Source organism: Solanum lycopersicum, chromosome 2 (assembly GCF_036512215.1).
Source record: "Solanum lycopersicum chromosome 2, SLM_r2.1".
In the NCBI taxonomy this organism is placed as follows: Eukaryota; Viridiplantae; Streptophyta; class Magnoliopsida; order Solanales; family Solanaceae; genus Solanum; species Solanum lycopersicum.
This window is the reverse complement of record NC_090801.1, coordinates 55,127,914-55,148,188: the sequence shown is the minus strand read 5'-3', so window position 1 is coordinate 55,148,188 and position 20,275 is coordinate 55,127,914. Positions and strand designations below refer to the sequence as shown.

The following is a 20,275-nucleotide window of genomic DNA, read 5'->3' as shown; positions in this document are numbered from 1 at the left end:
GGACAAAACAAATGTGCTAGTAGATTACTTAGGGCGAAATACAGTGAGTATGGGTAGTCTACCTTTGTTACATGAGGTGAGATGCTTATTCATGTTCGATAGTTGGTGATGGAAATTTGTGCACGACTTACGATAAGGTGTTATAAGGAGAAGTCAAGGAAGAAATTCTTGGTGGTGAATGAGTTTTAAGTATTATAGACTTAATTATGTTCTTCCAATATGTGAGCTGACTAGATTAATCATGAAAGAGTTCGATAGTTCAATTTTTATTTTTTTTATCTAGAGGCAATTGGAGTATATTTTATTTTGAAGCAATATTATCGATAGTATCGTATGAAGGGATTGAATTTGTATCTCGTGTTTGAATTGTTATCAAGAAAATTATGAGCACCAAAAGCATGAAAGTAGGAATTAAATGATGCTTTTATACTAGAGTTGGAGTGGAAATATATTGTTATGAAACTTTTGGCAGGGTTGCCACGTATCTTGTGCAAGTTTGACGTTATATAGGTTATAATGGACCGATTGACCAAGTGTATATATTTTATATTAGTTCAGATTACTTGTAGTTTGAATAAGTTAGTCTAGATTTACATTCAGGAGATAGTTACCTGTATGAGATGCCCATTTTAAATTTATTTGAGATACATAATTGATATCTCATGTCTGGATGTCTATGCATATGGAGTTGGTACTAGGTTCGATTTTATTACAAGCTTTCACCTTCAATTTGATGGTCTGTTGATAAACTATTTTGGTCTTAGAGGACATGTTTCAGGCGTGTGTGAGCAACTTTAGTGGTGATTGGGTCAAGTTCTTATTTTTAGTAGAGTATACATAGAAAAACAATTATCATTTGAATAGTGAGATAGCGTCATTCGAGATATTGCATGGTAGGACATATTGATATCCAAAAGATAAATATGATGTATTGAGCTGATTGGGTTGTGGGACACTGATCGATTGAGAAAATTCTTATATAAGGTCAAGTCCTTCAAGATAGGTTTCTCATCGCTTAAAAACAGGTGAGAGTTATACAAATTAAAAAGGTTCGTGATTTATAGTTCATGATTGGAGAACATGTTTTGTTAAAGGTTTCACTCATAAAAGGTGTGATGAGAATAAAAAAGAAAGGAAAGTTGAACTTGAGTTATATTTATTTTTTTTATTGTTGAGTGTAATAGTAATGTTTTTGATATTGAAAAAGTATCATCTGGATGATCAGGCTACTAAGGAGTACAATTCAAACATATAGACCAGATATCTCTAACTTTTTTAGCGTCTATTGATATCCTATTATTTTACCGTTCGAGGACGAACGTTTGTTTTAGTGGTAGATGATGTAACGACCCGCTAGGTCGTTTTGAAAACTAGGACTAGTTTGACTCCATTTAAAATTTAAAGGGGTATTTTTAAACTATTAGATAACTATGAGTACCCAATTGATGAAACTTTTATTAAATAAGTAATATAGATAATAGGTTAGTGGGGTTTCACGGTTAATAAACTCTTGTTTAGAAAAAAAAATGGAAGCGAAACCTTACCACAGGCGACCAGCGAGAGGGAGAAAAATCATAGCCATTGTTCAGGTAAAGATATGAGATATTCGTTCTTTTCAATTCTATATATAGTAATATATTGTCGGAGGGCTTGGGATTATGTTATTATTTTATGCTATATTGATAATGGGTGATAAGAAATAATGGGTAAGTTGGTGATGATTACTAAATTATATTACATTGTTAGCAATTGGGTTAGTATTCAAAATATATATATATATATATATATATATATATATAAATCGATCGAAGTCGAATAGTTGAACGGCTGCATGTTAATGTTTTCTGTGATTTTTGTCAAAAGAATTTATTATATATATTGTTAGTTTCAGAATGGTAGGAATAAGATTGAGCCAATCATTGTCAATGATTGCCAATGATTGGAATTTGATAAATATTCTAGAAAATTGGCACTTGTTTACAAATGGGTTTCTGCAAAAACATTAATAATAATAATGTATACAATGATAATAGATTTTTTTAATTGGTAATTAATTATTAGGTGTTATTTTATATGATCTAACATTGAGTTTTAGTCTATTTGAAGAGGTTAGAGTTAAGTTCTTGGCTTGAAATTTAGCAAGTATGAAAAATTTGGCATGCCAATATATATCAAGATTTGGAGTTTGTTGAAAGAAATGAGTGAGTGTTAGCGTCTATGATAGACATATAATAATTTGAATGTCTACAAAAATTGCTTACTTACGAATATTGCAAAATTGGTAGATTGGGAACGTTCCGAAACCTTGCGAAAAGGAAAGGAAAAATCTTAAAAGATTTGTGGCACAAGCTCGGCATCTAAGGTATGTTAAGACTTGTTAGACTTGTTGAAGGACGTTTTCCTAATTAAAGATTAAAAATAACAATAGACAAAGGGGTAAGGGAAAAATATGATGGTCTCGTATCAATGGTGTGACGGGCATTGGTATGAGTACCGGTGTTATAAAACGGAAAATTTCTATTATAGAATGTGGGTTGAAATTTGAGAATGCCAAAGCATATGGGCATTAGCTGATATATTATTGACTTGAATTCCTTGTGTGATTGTGTTTATTTCACCCGTATAGTTGAGATAATTGAGGTGGTTATGTATTATATTCATATTGATTGATTGAGATGCATCATCATCCCCTCTATTGAAACAATATTGTGCACATGCATAGAGATGAGACTGAGTATAAGTTGGGCACGTGGAGATCGTCCGTGCTGGGGATGGTGAGATGTTAAGATTGTAATTTGGGCACGTGGAGACCGTCCATGCGAAAATTATTTGATATTATGATAGTGCATTGAGATCGTCCGCACAGACACGTGGAGATCGTCCGTGTCGGTATATGGACCTCGCGAGTCCCCCATGGGTCATGAACTCTCGATGTATTTTCGAGGAGTATCATGTATATACGGTTGAGTGAGTACTGGGTATTCTGAGACATATCATTACATGGTATCATATTGCATTGCATTTCATCCCATCATTCATTCTTGATGATTTTATGTTTCGTTTGGTGTTTGGAAAATACTTAATGTTGATTTCCTTTATTGATGAAACTTAAATAGTAAGTGTAATATATATATATATATACTTGTATAATCTAAGAATTTATTTTCTTATATAACTCCCGTCACTACTTCTTCGTTGTCGGTCAATGAGACATACTGGGTACACGTGGTTTCGTACTCATACTACACTTGCTGCACTTTTTGTGGTGCAGATTGAGTGATTGACTTTCAATTTGGGAACGTTCTTCGAGATTGGATATGAGTTTGAATTATCTTGGAGTTGTGGTGTGCTGTTTGGGATATTCTGCGGCCCACACCTTCAGTCTACCTCTATTTATTAGGTTATTTTGTTATGCTGATAGGATAATTCTTATGTTTAGATTTTTATATTAGTTTGGATTTGTATCATATTGTAGAAGCTCTTGTACTTATGACACTAAATCTTGGGGTAGTTTTATTTATATTCCGCATTTATTTGAATACTTAGTATGTTAGATATTAGTTTGATACTTATCTTTCTCACGTTTAAGTTGAATTGGTGATACTTGTTGGGTTGGCTTACCTATCGGTTGGGAACATAGGTGCCATCACGACTCGTAATTTTTGGGTCGTGACAGGTGAAAGGCGATCTCCTTGGGAGGGATGTAAAGGAGTCATAGGTCACGGGTTCGATTCTTCCTTGAGGCTGCATGCCAATAAGAGGGGATTAAAAGAGCGAATGGCCGCCCATGACAGAGACAATACCTGAATATGTGAATCCCGAGGGGGTTGTCAACAAAAAAGGCGCCTTTTATCACCAATATTACTGACTTATTTTCTAAATAAATTTCATCCAAGAATATACACTAATTAATAGGAATACTATAATAAAATACTTATATCAATTATTATTATTTCTTAACGACATATAAAATTAACGAATCAATAAAAATGAACAGAAAGAATAATATCTATGCTAAACGTGTGAGAATATAACACAAAACCAGTTTGTAGTGGGTAAATGTTATTCCATCTCTTAGCAATTTGACAAAGGACGGTTCTAGTTTTATGCGTTCAATTTTGACAATAATTTATAGTGTATATATATACTTTTAACTTCTTTTTAAAGTCCAATCATCTCCGATTTTGTTAAGCTAATTACTTCGATTAATTCAGATTTACATTTAGTAAACCCTATAAGGTATTAATAGTAACATTTTTTTAAAAGAAAAAAATAAAAATCACGATGTATCTTATTTGAACGTCACTATTCAACTTGTACTAAAATTATTTAATTTGCACCTAATTATTTGACAAACATCAAATATGTGATCTTTAAATAAAGTTTCGTACGACTAAAATCCGACATTTCTACTTTAGTCGGTGGTATGCTTAGCTAAATGCCTCTTTCATACAACGTAGTTGATTCCCATGCATGCATGAAAATAATTCCTATCTCTATATATATTTGATTTATTATAACATATCATAAAGCATCACTTAAATCTCCACATTAATTCTTACTAATTTTGAGTAATTTAACTTAATATAGCAAATGGCTTCAAAAGCTTTTCACTATCAAGGCAATCACAAATTCTGCAAAACACAAAAGGTGCAAGAAATTTCTTTCAATGTATATTAAGTTATGTTCGAGTTTCTATTTTTTTTTTAAAAAAAAATATGAATTATGTTATTTTTGTTGTTTGTAGGGTTATATAGTTTATCCGAAAGCACTTGATATTATTTGGGGAAATGATAAACGCTTCTGGAAGTTACCCAAATATGAGTAAGAACTAAAGGGTGCTAATTAATAAGTTTATATAAATCAATTTAATTGGCTTAACATACGGTATATTTTTTAATATCAACTAATATGTTGTTGGTAAATGTATTTGAATTACAGAAAAGATGGTGCAGAACTTATACAGATAAATTGGTTGGAGGTAACTGGTTGCATCGACGATATTAATATAGCGAAGAAAACATTATACAACATTGAATTTACAATGTCATTGATGGTTGATGCATTCGGTTGGAACGACTCACCAATATATCTTATGGCTAAATGGGGAGATAATACTCAAAGAAAGGTGAATTTGGCAACTAAGGCTAATGACAAAAAGATGATATCAAAAGCTATTACGATAACAAAAGGGAAGGGGAACAATGTTAATAAGATTTATTTTGGATTGTATGAAGTTTGGAACAAAAAGTGGAAAGGAGGTCTGAAAATACATTCAGTAAACTTAATAGAAATCTAGAAATTGGATAAATCGAGTGTTGTCATTCCGTATATCAGAATTTAAAATAGAATAAGCTCAAATAAAAAGTTTTATTATTGTTCACGTATTTCGGAGTGTGTTTTTTCTTAAATAAAATTTGTAATGGTATTTATATTTGTATTGCTCACATCATGAATGAAACTATGAATATTCCCAATCCTATTGAGCTTATTAACTTAATGATAATTAAAAAGTTGAATATTACGTGTGTTCTTCTATAAGAAGTGAAAATACACAGATTACCTTTCAACTTTAATAATCTGGAAAAGACATTCACATATTTTAATTTTATCAGTATTTTCTTAATTGTGCGTTGTATTTTGTTTATGAACATGTTAAACAAATTTCATGTGTTGAAGTGCTTTACATGCACCACAAATATGTCACGGGATAAATATTGAAAGGTAAGTAAAAACATTATTGATCATACGGGATAAGATGAGAAAAAAAATATTTTTCCTTATCACTCTTTTTTGCGCTCCCTTCCTCTCATTTTATATACAGGAGTTTGATGTAAGAGCTAAATATTTCATTTTGATTATAATTTTTTAAGATGAAATTTATTCATCACAAAACTATACGCAAGTATTACAAGAATACATAAATACTCCCTCCGTCTGATTTTATATGTCACCTTTTTTACTTCACAACTGCATTAAGAAATAATGTAACTTTGTCCTTCTATTTTTATTTAAGTTTTCAATTAATGAATATGAATTAATTTATTTTGATTAATTAATTTAACCAATGAACATGAATCATTTACTTAACTTTATTAAATTGGTCAAATGTATATTTTCAAGGCTAACAACTTCAAGCATAAAAAAGAAAGAATATGATAATTTATGCATTGACTTTATGAAATAACAAGTATTATGAACCAACTATTTACAGGACATATAAAATGGGACAGTGGGAGTAATGATTAAAAAATGTTTTTAAAAACTTAGAGAAAATTATATTTAAAGAATACTTTCACGCAATATGAGATGGAGGGAGGTGTATTATAGTAAAATTACGTTTTATTCATAAAAAGCTTTTATATATCATATCATATATTTATATAAAAGAGAACCCTAGTCTCGCCTACGTGGCATCATCACAAGCAAGAATTTCCTTTTAAATTTATTTAGTTCCAGAATTAGCTTTCTCTTTCATGAAAAGATGTGACTTTTATGAAAAATTGTGACTTTGATAAAGAGTTGCGTCTTCTAGCAAAAGTTGTGACTTTTATAAAAAGTTGGGACTTTAATGAAGAGTTGCGACTTTTATGAAAAATTGTGACTTTTATAAAAAGTTGCGACTTTAATGAAAAATTCTAATCTAATGAAAAGTTGTAACTTTTATGAAAGATTGTGAACTTTGAGAAGGATTGCAACTTTTCTAAATAGTTATAACATTTCTGGTAAGGCATAATATACAGTTGCTCACACTACCCTTTGTTTGTTATAAATAAATGGACTTCCTCTCATTTTAAAAAGAACAACAATTCTTATGTTCTTCTTCTACTTTCACAAAATTAAATATTTTTGTGTATTTTACTCCTGTTGAATGACTTTTATTGACACCATTGTTTTTGTATCAATAAGTTGGTGAATAAAATTGTTTCATCCTGAGAGGATATAATTCTTTAAACATGTAATATTGGAGGGGAATAGTTTTCTTAAAGGAACATTATGCATTCAGTGAATTCGATTTTTCCTTTCTGTTTCATTCTTTTTTTTACATATCCTGGTATATTCTTTTACACTCATTAATTTATATTTATGATATTAATTGTTGTTTTCGAGTACATGTTTTAAACTCTGTTTTTATGTTAGTGCAAAGTTATTGTCTCTGGTTATATTGAACATATACTCATATAGTATGAATATTCATTAAACAAAAGATAATTCTTGTACTCAGTTCAAATAATTTGTGTTTTGAAATTTTATATTAAAATTTTACAACTTAAAAATACTATCGAAGCTTGCATATTGTCTATTTTTATGTAGATATGAAATTTCTCACTAATCAATTGAAGGAGTTCCTTATGCAAGTTCAAAAATTATAATTGCTTTCATGTTAAAGCGTATAATTTTTTTGAAATAAAAATAACACTCCACACACATTTAAGATGATAAATATCAAGTTATAAACATACTTTTTGATAATAAACTACTTATAACATATTATTATCAAGTTATAGCATATCAAGAAAAAATATATTATTCTCATTAATTATTTAAATAATAATTTATTTATTTAAATAATTACATTTATTATTCAGTAACCTTTTTTAAATCAATCTATTTAATTAAATTAATTTTTTAAGTTACCTCTTTTAAACCAAATTATTTGATTAAATTATTTTTTTAAGTTACCTTTTTTAAACAAAACTCTTTAACTATTATTAATTAAATTAAACATTATATAGTTACCTTTTAAGAAAAATTACAAAATAATAGGGATTTTATCATTCTATAATAACTACCCACCACTATCTAAACCAAAACCAGTTTTTTTTAAAAACCGTCACACGCTATATTTAAAAAAAATAAAAATTCATCTTCCCCAAATATTTTAAAAACCAACTATAAGTAATTATTTAAATACTAATTAATAAGTTTAAATATTTATTTTTATTTTTACATTTAAATTTTATATAATTTTTAAATAAAATAAAAGGTAAACCGCGTTTACGTATTAATTGGTAAGTAGCACCAATTGTGGCATTTAAATTAATTTTAATTAATAATGGATAATTAACAAATTAGCACATAAATTATTCAGTTTCCTTAAAATGCTCAAACTAATTTAAATCAAATTAAAACATGATTTTTTTACTTTTTTTCTCTCTATCACATTTTTCACTCTCATGTTTGCTGAATTTTTACTCTTTTTTTTTTATTGAGTTTTTTTCATGTGAAAAAATTGGGATTTATTTTGATGGACAATAACTTATCAATATTAATTAAACATGGTGGCAGATGAGATTCGTCATGTTGGTATTTGTTATAGTTTTCTGATTTGTTTTTAGTAATCTATGTTAATTCATTGTATTAAGAGTATTATAAAATTGTATGATATTTATTTTTTTGCTTGGTAATTTTTTTTGTTATTTGTGGATATGTGTAATATTAATGAAATTGTTGGTGAAAAAATCGTATAAAATTGGTCAACATGATGTTAGTTGTCTGAATTGCATATTAATATGGTATGAAATATGAAACGCTAGTTTGTTTGTCTGTTTTCTATTTGTAAAGCAATGTTTGTATTATTTATTTTGACGTTTATAATATGAAATGTGTATTACTTCGATATTAAAGATTTTTATTTTATTTTTAATGGCATATTTTTTTTTTGGAACTGTTTTTAATGAGCATTGATTTTTCATGTTAGGTGATATCACGACGTTTGATATGTATGCTGTTGTTGAAGGACCAAAGAAGTACATAGTAAATTTAAATACAAGGTGTGTAGTTGTGGGAGATTTCACCATTCATGTAATTGCAGTTGTTAGATACAGAATACTTGCATGAATCATTGTTCTGTTCTACCTTTTATAGCCTGAAGAATTTCAGAGATGCATATGTCATCCCTGTTGAATCTATCGCCTGCGAGAGTACGTGGGATATACCCAATTATATTTCAAAGCCTAAATTGATGGCATCCGATCCAAGTAAATCAGTTAGAAAATCACATGTTGAACGTTGAAAGGAGTTTGCTGATGTGAAATTCAAAAGGTCAAAGGTTACTTGTAGTAGATGGCTTCAAGTTGGACATAACAGGAAAACATGTTCAAATTATCCTGCTAAAAAATAATTTCATGATTTTTACTTTTTGTTACACAACATGTTTTGTTTTATGGAATAAAATTGGTATAATTAATATTTGAGTAATTGTGATTTCTTAATATTGTCCAACTATAAAGGGAAAATATCCAAGTACCCCCTCAACCTATGCCCGAAATCCCAGAGACACACTTATACTATACTAAGGTTCTATTACCCCCCTGAACTTATTTTATATGTAATTTTCTACCCCTTTTTAGCCTACGTGGCACTAGTTCAAAAAAAAGTCAACCATCGTTGGGCCCACAAGATAGTGCCACGTAAGCTAAAAAGGGGTAAAAAATTATTAATAAAATAAGTTCAGGGGGTAATAAGACCTTAGTATAGTATAAGTGTGTCTCTGAGATTTCGAGCATAGGTTGAGGGGGTACTTGAGCATTATTCCAACTATAAATAATATTGAAACACATTTTGTGTCCGTTTTCAAATTTTATTTCTATACTAATATATAGTTAAATAAGAATCATACATAGTTCATACGAAAAACATATATATGAAACAACTTTTTAAGCATATAATTGTTCAATAAAACTCTTGTTAGAATAGTTCATACATAGATCATAGATAGTTCGCACAAGTTCATACACATGGATCAAAAAATATATGATACTTGTCATATTAAAACGATAATAAATCAAAAATGTAATATTATGCTCATACTAGTAGTAATCAGACTTCATACATATTTCATCCAGACAGTAATCAGACTTCATACATAATCAATAATTGAAGAAAGATTCATACAAAAAAGCCAACAAAATAGAAATATAAGTCATGCCCATACAATTAGTAATCAGACTTCATACATACAATTTATATATCAATTAAAATATAATCCAAACACTGTCATATAAATAGACAACCAAATCAATTCATACACAAAGCATGAAATGAAATTCTAAGGTATTTTCATACACAAATCATACAACAGTAATACATCAATGTATATATCAATTCATACAACATTTATACACAAGTCATACAAACTAATACATCAATCCACACAGAATTCATATGATATTAATACACATTACCAGTGTTTGAATGATGTTGGAATTGATATATAAATTGATGTGTGTATGAAATCTGATTACTAATTGTATGGGCATGACATTACATTTCTAATTTGTTGGGTTTTTTGTATGAAGTCTGTTACTAATTGTATAGGCATGACATTACATTTTTAATTTGTTGACTTTTTTCTATGAAGTCTGATTACTAATTGTATGGGCATGACATTACATTTCTAATTTGTTGGCTTTTTTGTATAAATCTTTCTTCCATTATTGATTAGGTATGAAGTCTAATTACTGTTTGGATGAAATATGTATGAAGTCTTATTACTACTAGTATGAACATGATATCACATTTTTGATTTATTAACGTTTTAGTATGACAACTATCATATATTTTTTGATCCATATGTATGAACTTTGTACGAACTATGTATGATCTATGTATGAACTATTTTAATAAGAGTTTTACTGTACAATTATATGTTAAAAAGTTGTTCCATATATATGTTTTTTGTATGAATTATGTACAATTCTTGTTTAACTATATATTAGTATACGAATAAAATTTGAAAACAGACAAAAAATATGTTTCAGTATTATTTATATGGATAATATTAAGAAATCACAACTACTAAAATATTAATTATACCAAATTCATTCATAAAACAAAACATGTTATGTAACAAAAAGTAAAAATCATGAAATCATTTTTTAACAGGATAATTTGAACATGTCTTCCTGTTATGTCCAACTTGAAGCCATCTACTACAAGTAACCTTTGACCTTTTGAATTTCACATCAGCAAACTCCTTCCAACGTTCAACATGCAATTTTCTAACTGATATACTTGGATCGGGTGCCATCAATTTAGGCTTTGAAATATAATTGGGTATATCTCACATACTCTCGTAGGGGATAGGTTCAACAGGGATGACATATGCACCTCTGAAATTCTTCAGGCTATAAAAGACAGAATAGAAATATGTTTCATGCAGTTTCTTGTATCTAAGAATTGCAATTACATGATCACATGATATTTCATAATGGTGAAATCTCCCGCAACTACACACCTTGTATTTAAATTTACTATGTACTTCTTTGGTCCTTCAACAAGAACATACGTATCAACCGTCGATGGTATTACCTAACATGGAAAATTAATGCTCATTAAAAACAATTTCAAAAAAAATATGTCATTAAAAAATAAAATAAAAATATTTAATATCAAAATAGTACACATTTCATACTATAAATGTCAAAAATAATACAAACATTGATTTACAAATCAGAAACAGACAAAGAAACTAGCATTTCATATTTCGACCAATATACTATTTTTTCACCAATAATTCCATTAATATTACACATATTCACAAATAACAAAAAAAATTACTAAACAAAAAACAAATATAGCTTTCATCATCACAAAAAAAATTTATTAAACAAAAAGAAACTAAACAAAAAAAATATAGTTTTCATACAGAATTTTATCAACATTTACCTTCATATGCCAAACAGAAACATATATTCTAATTTCAACAAAAAGAGAAACTTCATACATAATTAATACAAGTTTCATATAAGGTTCATACACGATTAATACAACTTTCATACTTCAACGATCCACATAATTATAAATACTTATTTTTTGACTAGTAACTAAATACACTGTACCATCAAATTCATTTTTTATATTTTGTTCATAAATCAAGTATTACGCGAATCATCAATTTTATTAAAACTCAAACACATATACATTTACAGCTGTTTTTCAGATACGGTATATATACCAAAACATTGTTTCATCCCAAAAAAATAAGCTATAATCTATATCAGATCTTAAAATAATCAAAAAAAAATCGGCACAATGTTCTCCATGTTAAAACCCAACAAATCATAATCAAAATCAACAAATCATAATTAAAACCAACCTGATGAATTCCACATTCCACCATTTTAATTAATATCGACACAATGTTCTCCATCATAGCAAATCAATTTTTTTCCAACGTCAAAATTTCTTCAATTACTAAAAATAAATGAACTGATATCTGCTACAAATCTGAAAGAATAGTGAAAATTGGAGGGAAAAAACAGTTTGTACGTTGATGTCAATTTGTTAGAGCTTTTTAAGGAATTAAATCAAAATTTATTCTCATTTAAACTAATTTGAGAGATTTAAGGCAATTAACTAATCTGAATATTTTTTAAATTTCCTTAAAACGTGTTAATCAATTAACACCAATTAATAATTGTATTTAATTTAGTAATAAAGGATGTCATTTTCCATTTATATTTTTGTCAGTTTTTTTTATTCAATTTTTTTTAAACAATTTTTTTTAATTATTTCAAATTAACATTAAGTTTATAATAATATGCTATAGCTTGAGATATTAAATGTTATATATTGAAATACAAACTCTAATGCTATATCTTGAGAATATTACTATAGAAAATGCTATATACCTAATTTACACTTTTTTGAAATATGTTAACGATTTTTGGAATTTTCTCCTAAGACATGTATCACAATTGTACAATCCATCCAACTTAAATATTTCTTTATATTACGAAATGTCTTTGTGTGTGTGTGTGTGTGTATATATATTCTTATTTTTTTTACTTATTTTCCCTTTAATGTTGATTAAAGAACCAATGATTTCTTATTTCGTATATAATTCATTCATTAGAGATTCTTGAGTTATGTGATCATGACAAATAATAAAATTCATCTTGGAGTATGCAAACACTTTTGTTCAAGTCCTTGATCAAGAAGTTAAACATCTTGAATTTCTTAATTCTATCTAGTTATTGTCTCAGAGTGTGACAAACCAGAACAACCAGTAGGTACAAGTTTTGATAAATGCTAATGTTGGGTCAACTATAGCTAGAGTTTGGAATTTTTGTAGGATGAATCCTCTTGATGAGTTCCTAGTATCGTATTATTTAAGAACTTATTTTCTCATTATTTTTAATGTATAGATATTAGTAAAAAAAAATTAATTACAAATTCAATGCAATTTTTGCGCGGATAAATTACCTAGTATATATATATCAGTGAAAAGTGATCCCCTAAAGCCTTGTCGATCCCCTAAAGCCTTATCAGAGTAAGTGTGACGCCTTGCACTTTTCCAACTATGATAGCAACTGTTGTGGTGACATTGACACTAATTAACTAACGTTATGTGAAATTTCTGTAATGTTTTTCACTAGAAACCAGTGCCTTCATGCATGATTGATTTATTTGTAACTTTGTACGTATATACTCGTTCACTTTTACTTTTATCACATTTGAATTTGATAGGACTCACTAAGAAAACAATAATTGACACGATTGATTGTTGTTTAGTACTAATTAAGTCTTAATATGTTACAAGTGACAAGTAAAAGTGAATCTAAATTCTTGTATTGAAGTTGATCAAAAAGGTATAAAAGAAAGAGATCAAGTTAGAGTAATAATAGGTAGAAGAAAAGTATCATATTCAAGTAAGGTACACTTGACATAAGAGTAAGGTACATCCTTCAACATTGTTCACAAAATTTCAGTTCTTTCTTTTTCATCTCCGATTACTCGATACATATAATTTCTACATGCAAAATTCAATACTTGCTAGGCATAAATGATGTCTATAAATCATATCAAGGCTGCCTGGATTGCCTATAATGTGCAATCTTTTTGCATCCTAAGCCTCTTCATCCAAGCTCTATTGCTTCTTTTAGCACCATTCAGGAAGAGAACAGGCAGTAAAATCCTGATGGTGTTTGTTTGGTCAGCATACATGGCTTCTGATTGGGCCCCTGCTTTCATTCTCAATCTCATTGTAAATTACAGCAAAACAAGACATGACAAGGCAGAACTTATGTCACTTTGGGCTTCTTGTATGTTGCTGCACTTGGGAGGTTCTGATCACGCCATAGCATTTTCCCTCGAGGACAATGACCTCTGGTTTAGGTATGCCTTCACGTTTGTTTTCATGTTCCTGTCCTCTGGCTACGTCTTCTACTTATCCTTCTCCCAAGTAAACTATCTTTGGATCCCAAATGTCCTAGTGTTCCTCGCTGGGATCATCAAATGTTACGAGAGGGCACGTGCTAGGTTCATAGGGAGTATGGATAAGTCCATAACGTTGAGTCATCGTAAGTATGAAGATGTTGTGAAGAAGAAGTCTTCAGAAGAACCTCACAATTTCCGAGCAAGAGAGCTGGATGATGTGGAGGTTATACAACTTGCGTATACAATATTCAGGGCCTATAAAGGTGTTCTGGTGGAGCACAAGTTCACTTTTGAGGAGTACAGTAGAATTCAAAAACTCCTGCAAAACAGAACGGATCTGTTTGCTTTTAGAATCGCACAGGCTGAACTCGAGATTCTACATGATCTTCTATACACAAAGGCACAAATTTTTCATGAAAGTTTTGGGAACTCAGCTCGATCTGTCTATTGGGTTCTACTTACTGCAGCATTGGCTTCTTTCTCTTTGTTGGTGAGGAACAACAACCAAAAGCAATTTGATCCGTTCGATGTGGGACTAACCTACAGCTTACTCATTGGAGGTATGTTTTTGGATGCCGTTGCTTTTGTTGTATTGCTTTATTCCTCAACCTTCACAATTGCCACAATGTCAAGGGCAAAGACGAGGCCAATCACTTGGGTCGTCAAATTCCTCAAAGCTTTGAAGTGGCCACGGCCACGGGCTCTATGGTGTTGGAGACCATCTCTCCAACAATTCAACCTCATAAACTATGGTTTAAATCGACCTCCAAAAGCATGGGAATGCATAATTGATTACCTACACCTTACAAATTATCTTGATGAGATGATATATGTGAAAAACAAGAGTCTTTCTCCTTTATTGGAAGCTGAAATTCTAAGACAAATAGAAATATGTATAAATAGGCACGACTGGGATTGTAACTCGTATGCTTCTAAATTCACTAAATGCACCAGCAAGTTCTCTATGTCGAAGGAGCTTAACAAGAACGAGTTCCTCATAGTATGGCACATTGTGACAGAGATTTTCTTTAATGTTGATGTACCTGAGGCAAATATTGGATCCGATTCAAGAGAGTTGAAAAACCTTAGAGAATGTTCAAAGTCTCTATCAGACTACATGGTTTACATTCTTATTTTTCGACCTTTCTTCATGCCTGTTCCTAACAAGAAAAAGATAGAAGAGACCAACAACAAGATAAAAATATTGCTTCATGAAAAGAAACATTTAAGCCAAAAAGAAGCTTGCAAAGAGATCATGAAAAAAGCTGCTGAGGGGAGCATTCTTCAGGAATCGTTCTTGTATGAAGCTTTTAATGTTGTCAACTGTTTGCAAACTGAACCTCATTGGTGTCAAGACAGAGTTAAATGTTGGAAGATTATTCACAAAACTTGGATCGCGATATTATTTGATGCTGCCAAATGCTCTGCACCACGTGCTCATGCACAATATCTTGTGAAAGGTGGTGAAGTTTTATCCTTAATCTGGTTGTTGGGTGCTAACTGTGGATCCATGGCTCACTTTGCATTTTTTGAAGATTCTGATGAGGAAAACCAAGATAGAAATAATGGCTAGGCTCGAATCGATGTATGACTAAAGTTTAGGAATGTAACATATCATGTGAAGAAGAGCATCATACCAGTTGGCATCTTTTGTAGTGTTAAAACTTATGAATAAAATTGAGCTATGGATATGTTCATCGAGTACTTTTACATATTATTGATACCATGAACCATGTAATTTTACATGGACGATGTACTCAATTCTTGTGAATTATGGGGGATTTTTGTGTCATATAGACAATGTATATACTTGTGTAAAAAGCTTACCTGCACCTAGTGTTTATTACACACCAAACCATACTAATTTACACGGTCAAGTCATATATTAAGGTGGTAAAATGTATGATCAGTTAAGTTTTTACTGTATTCCTACCCTACTAGAAACATAATTGAATGAAATTATCTAATAGTAACAATCTCCACTTCTTTTTTCCATCTAAGCATCTCTATTTTTTGTTCTTTTACACGCTACTTCAAGTAGAGGTTTATGTTTCTCGATAACATGTTATTAGCACGAGTCTCTACTCAACTTCAAATAGAGATTTATATCTTTTTGGTGACTTTTGTATTATAGAAGATGTTAGCAGTAGGATCTTCCACACCACAGATGGGAGGTTCTTAAGCCAAAAACATCCCTAAGAATATATGCTTTCTTTTAAAAATTCTAACTTGGTTACCACTCAGAGCATCAGCATATATCTGGTTTTAACATAGATTACTTGACTTGGATAATTTTTTAGCAAAAAATATTATCATTTGTAAGCTTATCAAGGCAATTGATTTCTACATGAGTTGTGGAATACTTCGCAAAAGAGCAAAACCAAAGAACAACAGCAGTAGCAGCAACAATATTAGACGTCTTCCGCGTAAATTGGAAGAAATCTTACAATATGAAGAGCCTGATGTGGAAGTACTTTTGGATGAACAAATCAGGGTATATGAATATCCCCAATTACAAAACTATCCATGTTTTATAGTCTATATATATATATATGGGCGTGTTCGTCTATATTAATCAATGTATTATATATGCTACAGTACTGGATTGATACAAAGACAAAGGCAAAGTGCTTCTTCTTGTATGCCAAAAATCTACATGTCCTATGGTCAGAAGAAAGCAGCAAGTGGAGTCTGCCCCAATATAAAGAGCATCCAAGGTAATTTAATCTACATTATGAGATATATCTCTTACCTTTTAGTAGACTTTCATCAATTTCCAATGTCTTTTTGAGAGCAGTTGAAGGCTCTCTCTGACAAGGGGTTTATTAGGCCAAGCGTCTCACCATGAGGCTCACCTGTCTTGTATGTCAGAAAGAAGGATAGGTCGCTAAGGATGTGTATGAAGAAAAAAAATATATTGGTGACATGTTTAGGAAGTATTAATCAATCCTCCGCATTTCCACTTAAGGGGCATTTCTACACTAAGATATAGAATGATAGATGTTATGAAAATAGGGACAACAACCTGCAGGAAGTCAAGCTTAAATGCCTTTTGTTATTCTGTTTTTGGTGTACTAATGTCTACTCCAATGAGACTGAGTCAATCATAGATGGTTTAGGATCCATCTAGTTCCTCGTTTCGCATTGGAAAGACTTTAATCTTTTTCTTCTTTTTGTAAATATGGTTTTTCAGAACTACCTAAGTACTGACTGAAATACAAATGTTACTAGTGTCAAAAAAGATATAGAATGTTAAAACCGCACATAGACACAAAAATGCATTTATTTTCAATTGATTATGTGTGCAGTGATCAACCTGTTCAAGTTTACGAGATGGAAACAGTTCTATCACTAGCTGTTGGTGGAAGTTTTGATGCAGGAAAGCTTTCGAGGGGAGTAGAGTACAAAGTTTCACTTGTGGTGTTATTGAAGAAATTTCTCTCAGGATGGGAATTTCCACTGCAAACTATACTTGTTAAGCCTGATGGTACCGAAGAACATCAAAGTACTGAAGATCTTATGGAAAAGCCAAAAAGAAAATGGATAAAAATTCAACTAGGGACTTTCATGATTCCACAAGAGATGGAAAGTATCACAAATTTGGAATTCTATGTGCATGAAAGGAAAGGTAGAAAACTTAAGATGGGACTGGTTATTAAAGGTGTTGAAGTTTCTGTCTAAATTCTTCTACAAAATATTATGAGTAAACAAAATAAAATTTAACAATAATAGAGATGTCATATTTCTCAAACACAAGCATTTCAATAACATTAGTGTGTTTGCTGCCAAAAGGGCGAAAAAGTTCTATGCACTGAGTACTTACCATGTAAAAATAGTTACACAATCAGGTCACATTTATAAGGTAATAGTTTTGACTGACGATCTAGAAAAAAAAATGTTAAGTTACACAGATGATTGTAAACTATCATTTCAATAAGTATGGTCATATGGTGTCGTTGACAGATGCCAAACAATGCAAAAACCCATAGTGAACCCCATTCCCCCCCCCCCCCCACTACTTAAATGATTTCACTTGGGTTCTTGCCAAGTATTAATCCACGATGCTCTTGTAACTGATTGAATTTCCATATCGTTAATCAAGGATTCAAATCAGAGTGTCAATTTACACGAAGAAGAAGAAAAGATAAGCTACTTTACAAAGCAATTCATCGACAATTGAAGGAATTAATTCTTTAGTAGAAGAATAACTTGTAGGAAGGGTGAATTCGTCAAAAAAAAAAAGAGAATCAGATGCTTTAAGATAAGATTTTGAGTCACTTATTTAAAAGAAAAAAACAGCATAGCATCAAACTTTATGGCAAAATATCAAGTAGTCATAAAGCTTGTTTTTCTCCATATCTAGATAATATAATATTAGACTTGCAGAAAATTGTTCAATAATCTCTTAAGATGGGTGCAAAGCAATCAATTAAGAATCCAAAAGATAGAGAGCGAACGTCTGTGAGGACAGAAGAACCAAGTGAGCTAAGACCAGAAATAAGTAAAACTGATGTCAATTATAATGAAGAAACAACAATTATAAGAGTCCAGCCTCCATGTATAAGACCTAAGCTTCCATATTATCTGAATAAGATCTTGAAAGAATCAGAATCTCCGTTGGAGATTGATAGATTGTCCATGGAGCGACTATATAATGGAGTCTACCTCAAACAGAATAAGAAGGTAGAGCAACTTAAGTTTCCCTTTCTTCTTTTTCTCTCCAAACTTCTTTTTATCTTATCTTATACAGAAGTATGTATGATCCTATTTCAAAATAGCTATGCAGTTGTAATTATATACAACATTTTTATGATAGTCTTCTAATAATTCTTCATTTATTTGAAGTTCACAGTGTTATGCAATCTTTCAAATAATATTAGTGATATGATATGCAGAAGTACTGGATTGACAGAACGAATAACGCAAACTGCTTTATGCTATATGCAAAAGATCTCTCAATCACATGGGTAGAAGACAATCGTTACTGGAATTGGGTAGAAATAAAAGAGACAAGGTAACAAAGTCAAGATATACTGTCTGATTCAATTTATGTGATTCTATTTCCTTTTCGGCCTGCAAAAAAGAATGAAAATTTTGGTAACAGTTGAACTTAAACTTCATATTTTACCCATGAGATGAACTTTTATATTCACACAACTGTTGGGACGTGTTTGAAACTACAAGTTTCAAAAGTCCTGCAGCCACACATACATTATTACATGATAATCTGCGAGGACCTAGCTAATGCTTTTGAATTTACCACTTTTTGCAGCGATGAAAAAATTTTAGCAGCAGAACTAAAAAGTGTGCGTTGGCTGGAAGTTTGTGGGAGGTTTGATACAGAAGCACTTACGCCAGAAAAATTGTACGAGGTTGTGTTTGTGGTGAAGATAAAAGAATATGCAGATGGACTGGAATCAATTACATTGAGGCTTATCATCCCAAATAAGTCGAGCAAAGATGTTACAGTAAATCTGATGAATGTAACAGCAAGAGAACAATGGATAGAAGTGCCAGTAGGTGAGTTATTCACAATCAGTGAGCTTAAGAAGAAGAAGAAGAGGGAAGAGATTGAGATTTTTCTATATGAAACCGAGAAACTGAATTGTAAACAGGGTTTAGTCATCAAAGGTATTGTTATTCGTCCCAAAGTGTCCTGAGATTTTCCGTCTGGTTGATATACAAGAATGACTTTGGAGGTGGATGATCTTGAACTTTTAATCTTGCGCCCCATGAACAGAACATCAAGTATCGACTTTTGGCGTCAAAGGTTTAACCATGTAGCAAAAGTTCAAGACCACCTATTTCCAAGGTCATTAGATGTTAATATATTTCCTAAAGAATAAGAAGCTTATGCAATTTATTTTGGAGATATAAGTTTGTTCAGTTCAAAATTCAGTGACTAATGACCTGCCACTCTATCCTTTTCCACTAACTACAAATGCTTTCTTTCGCGGCAACATTTAATTGTAATCCACAATGTGCGTCTAACTCACACATCAAACGTTGCAGTAGTATTCACCAAAGCCCTGGGCTTGACCTCCTATGTACTCTTCCTTGAAAAAAAAATCTGAAAGTCTCTCCTCAATGCTTGAATCTTTACTGAATGACT

General features: G+C 30.8%; 3 protein-coding genes across 4 annotated transcripts; all 3 read left to right on the top strand.

Moving 5' to 3' along the window:
• The first annotated feature begins 11,954 nt into the window (after positions 1 to 11,954).
• LOC101243762 (uncharacterized) lies at positions 11,955 to 15,877 on the top strand. The gene has a single exon (XM_069293515.1). The coding sequence runs from the start codon at positions 13,790 to 13,792 to the stop codon at positions 15,734 to 15,736; it is 1,947 nt and encodes a 648-aa protein (XP_069149616.1). The 5' UTR covers positions 11,955 to 13,789; the 3' UTR covers positions 15,737 to 15,877.
• A 411-nt stretch (positions 15,878 to 16,288) lies between these two features.
• LOC101244054 (lectin-like) lies at positions 16,289 to 17,919 on the top strand. The gene is made up of 3 exons (XM_004233851.4): positions 16,289 to 16,657; positions 16,762 to 16,880; positions 17,472 to 17,919. Exons 1-3 carry the CDS (start codon positions 16,511 to 16,513, stop codon positions 17,842 to 17,844), a joined length of 639 nt encoding a protein of 212 aa, XP_004233899.1. The 5' UTR covers positions 16,289 to 16,510; the 3' UTR covers positions 17,845 to 17,919.
• LOC101254356 (protein PHLOEM PROTEIN 2-LIKE A1) lies at positions 17,846 to 20,040 on the top strand. 2 transcript variants are annotated; one of them, XM_004233180.5, is made up of 3 exons: positions 17,846 to 18,846; positions 19,059 to 19,177; positions 19,436 to 20,040. In XM_004233180.5, exons 1-3 carry the CDS (start codon positions 18,574 to 18,576, stop codon positions 19,821 to 19,823), a joined length of 780 nt encoding a protein of 259 aa, XP_004233228.1. In that variant the 5' UTR covers positions 17,846 to 18,573; the 3' UTR covers positions 19,824 to 20,040. The 2 variants fall into 2 exon arrangements, with proteins under 2 accessions (XP_004233228.1, XP_069149617.1); XM_069293516.1 differs by having other exon boundaries at positions 17,846 to 18,915.
• The last annotated feature ends 235 nt before the right edge of the window (positions 20,041 to 20,275 follow it).

Bases quoted from the DNA above. Each gene is read 5' to 3' on its own strand.
- LOC101243762 (XM_069293515.1), top strand. From the start codon at position 13,790: ATGATGTCTATAAATCATATCAAGGCTGCCTGGATTGCCTATAATGTG.
- LOC101244054 (XM_004233851.4), top strand. From the start codon at position 16,511: ATGAGTTGTGGAATACTTCGCAAAAGAGCAAAACCAAAGAACAACAGC. The intron at 16,658-16,761 runs GTATATGAATAT...TATATGCTACAG, and splicing joins TTTTGGATGAACAAATCAGG to TACTGGATTGATACAAAGAC. The intron at 16,881-17,471 runs GTAATTTAATCT...TTATGTGTGCAG, and splicing joins CAATATAAAGAGCATCCAAG to TGATCAACCTGTTCAAGTTT.
- LOC101254356 (XM_069293516.1), top strand. From the start codon at position 18,574: ATGGGTGCAAAGCAATCAATTAAGAATCCAAAAGATAGAGAGCGAACG. The intron at 18,916-19,058 runs GTATGTATGATC...TATGATATGCAG, and splicing joins TTATCTTATCTTATACAGAA to AAGTACTGGATTGACAGAAC. The intron at 19,178-19,435 runs GTAACAAAGTCA...CACTTTTTGCAG, and splicing joins GTAGAAATAAAAGAGACAAG to CGATGAAAAAATTTTAGCAG.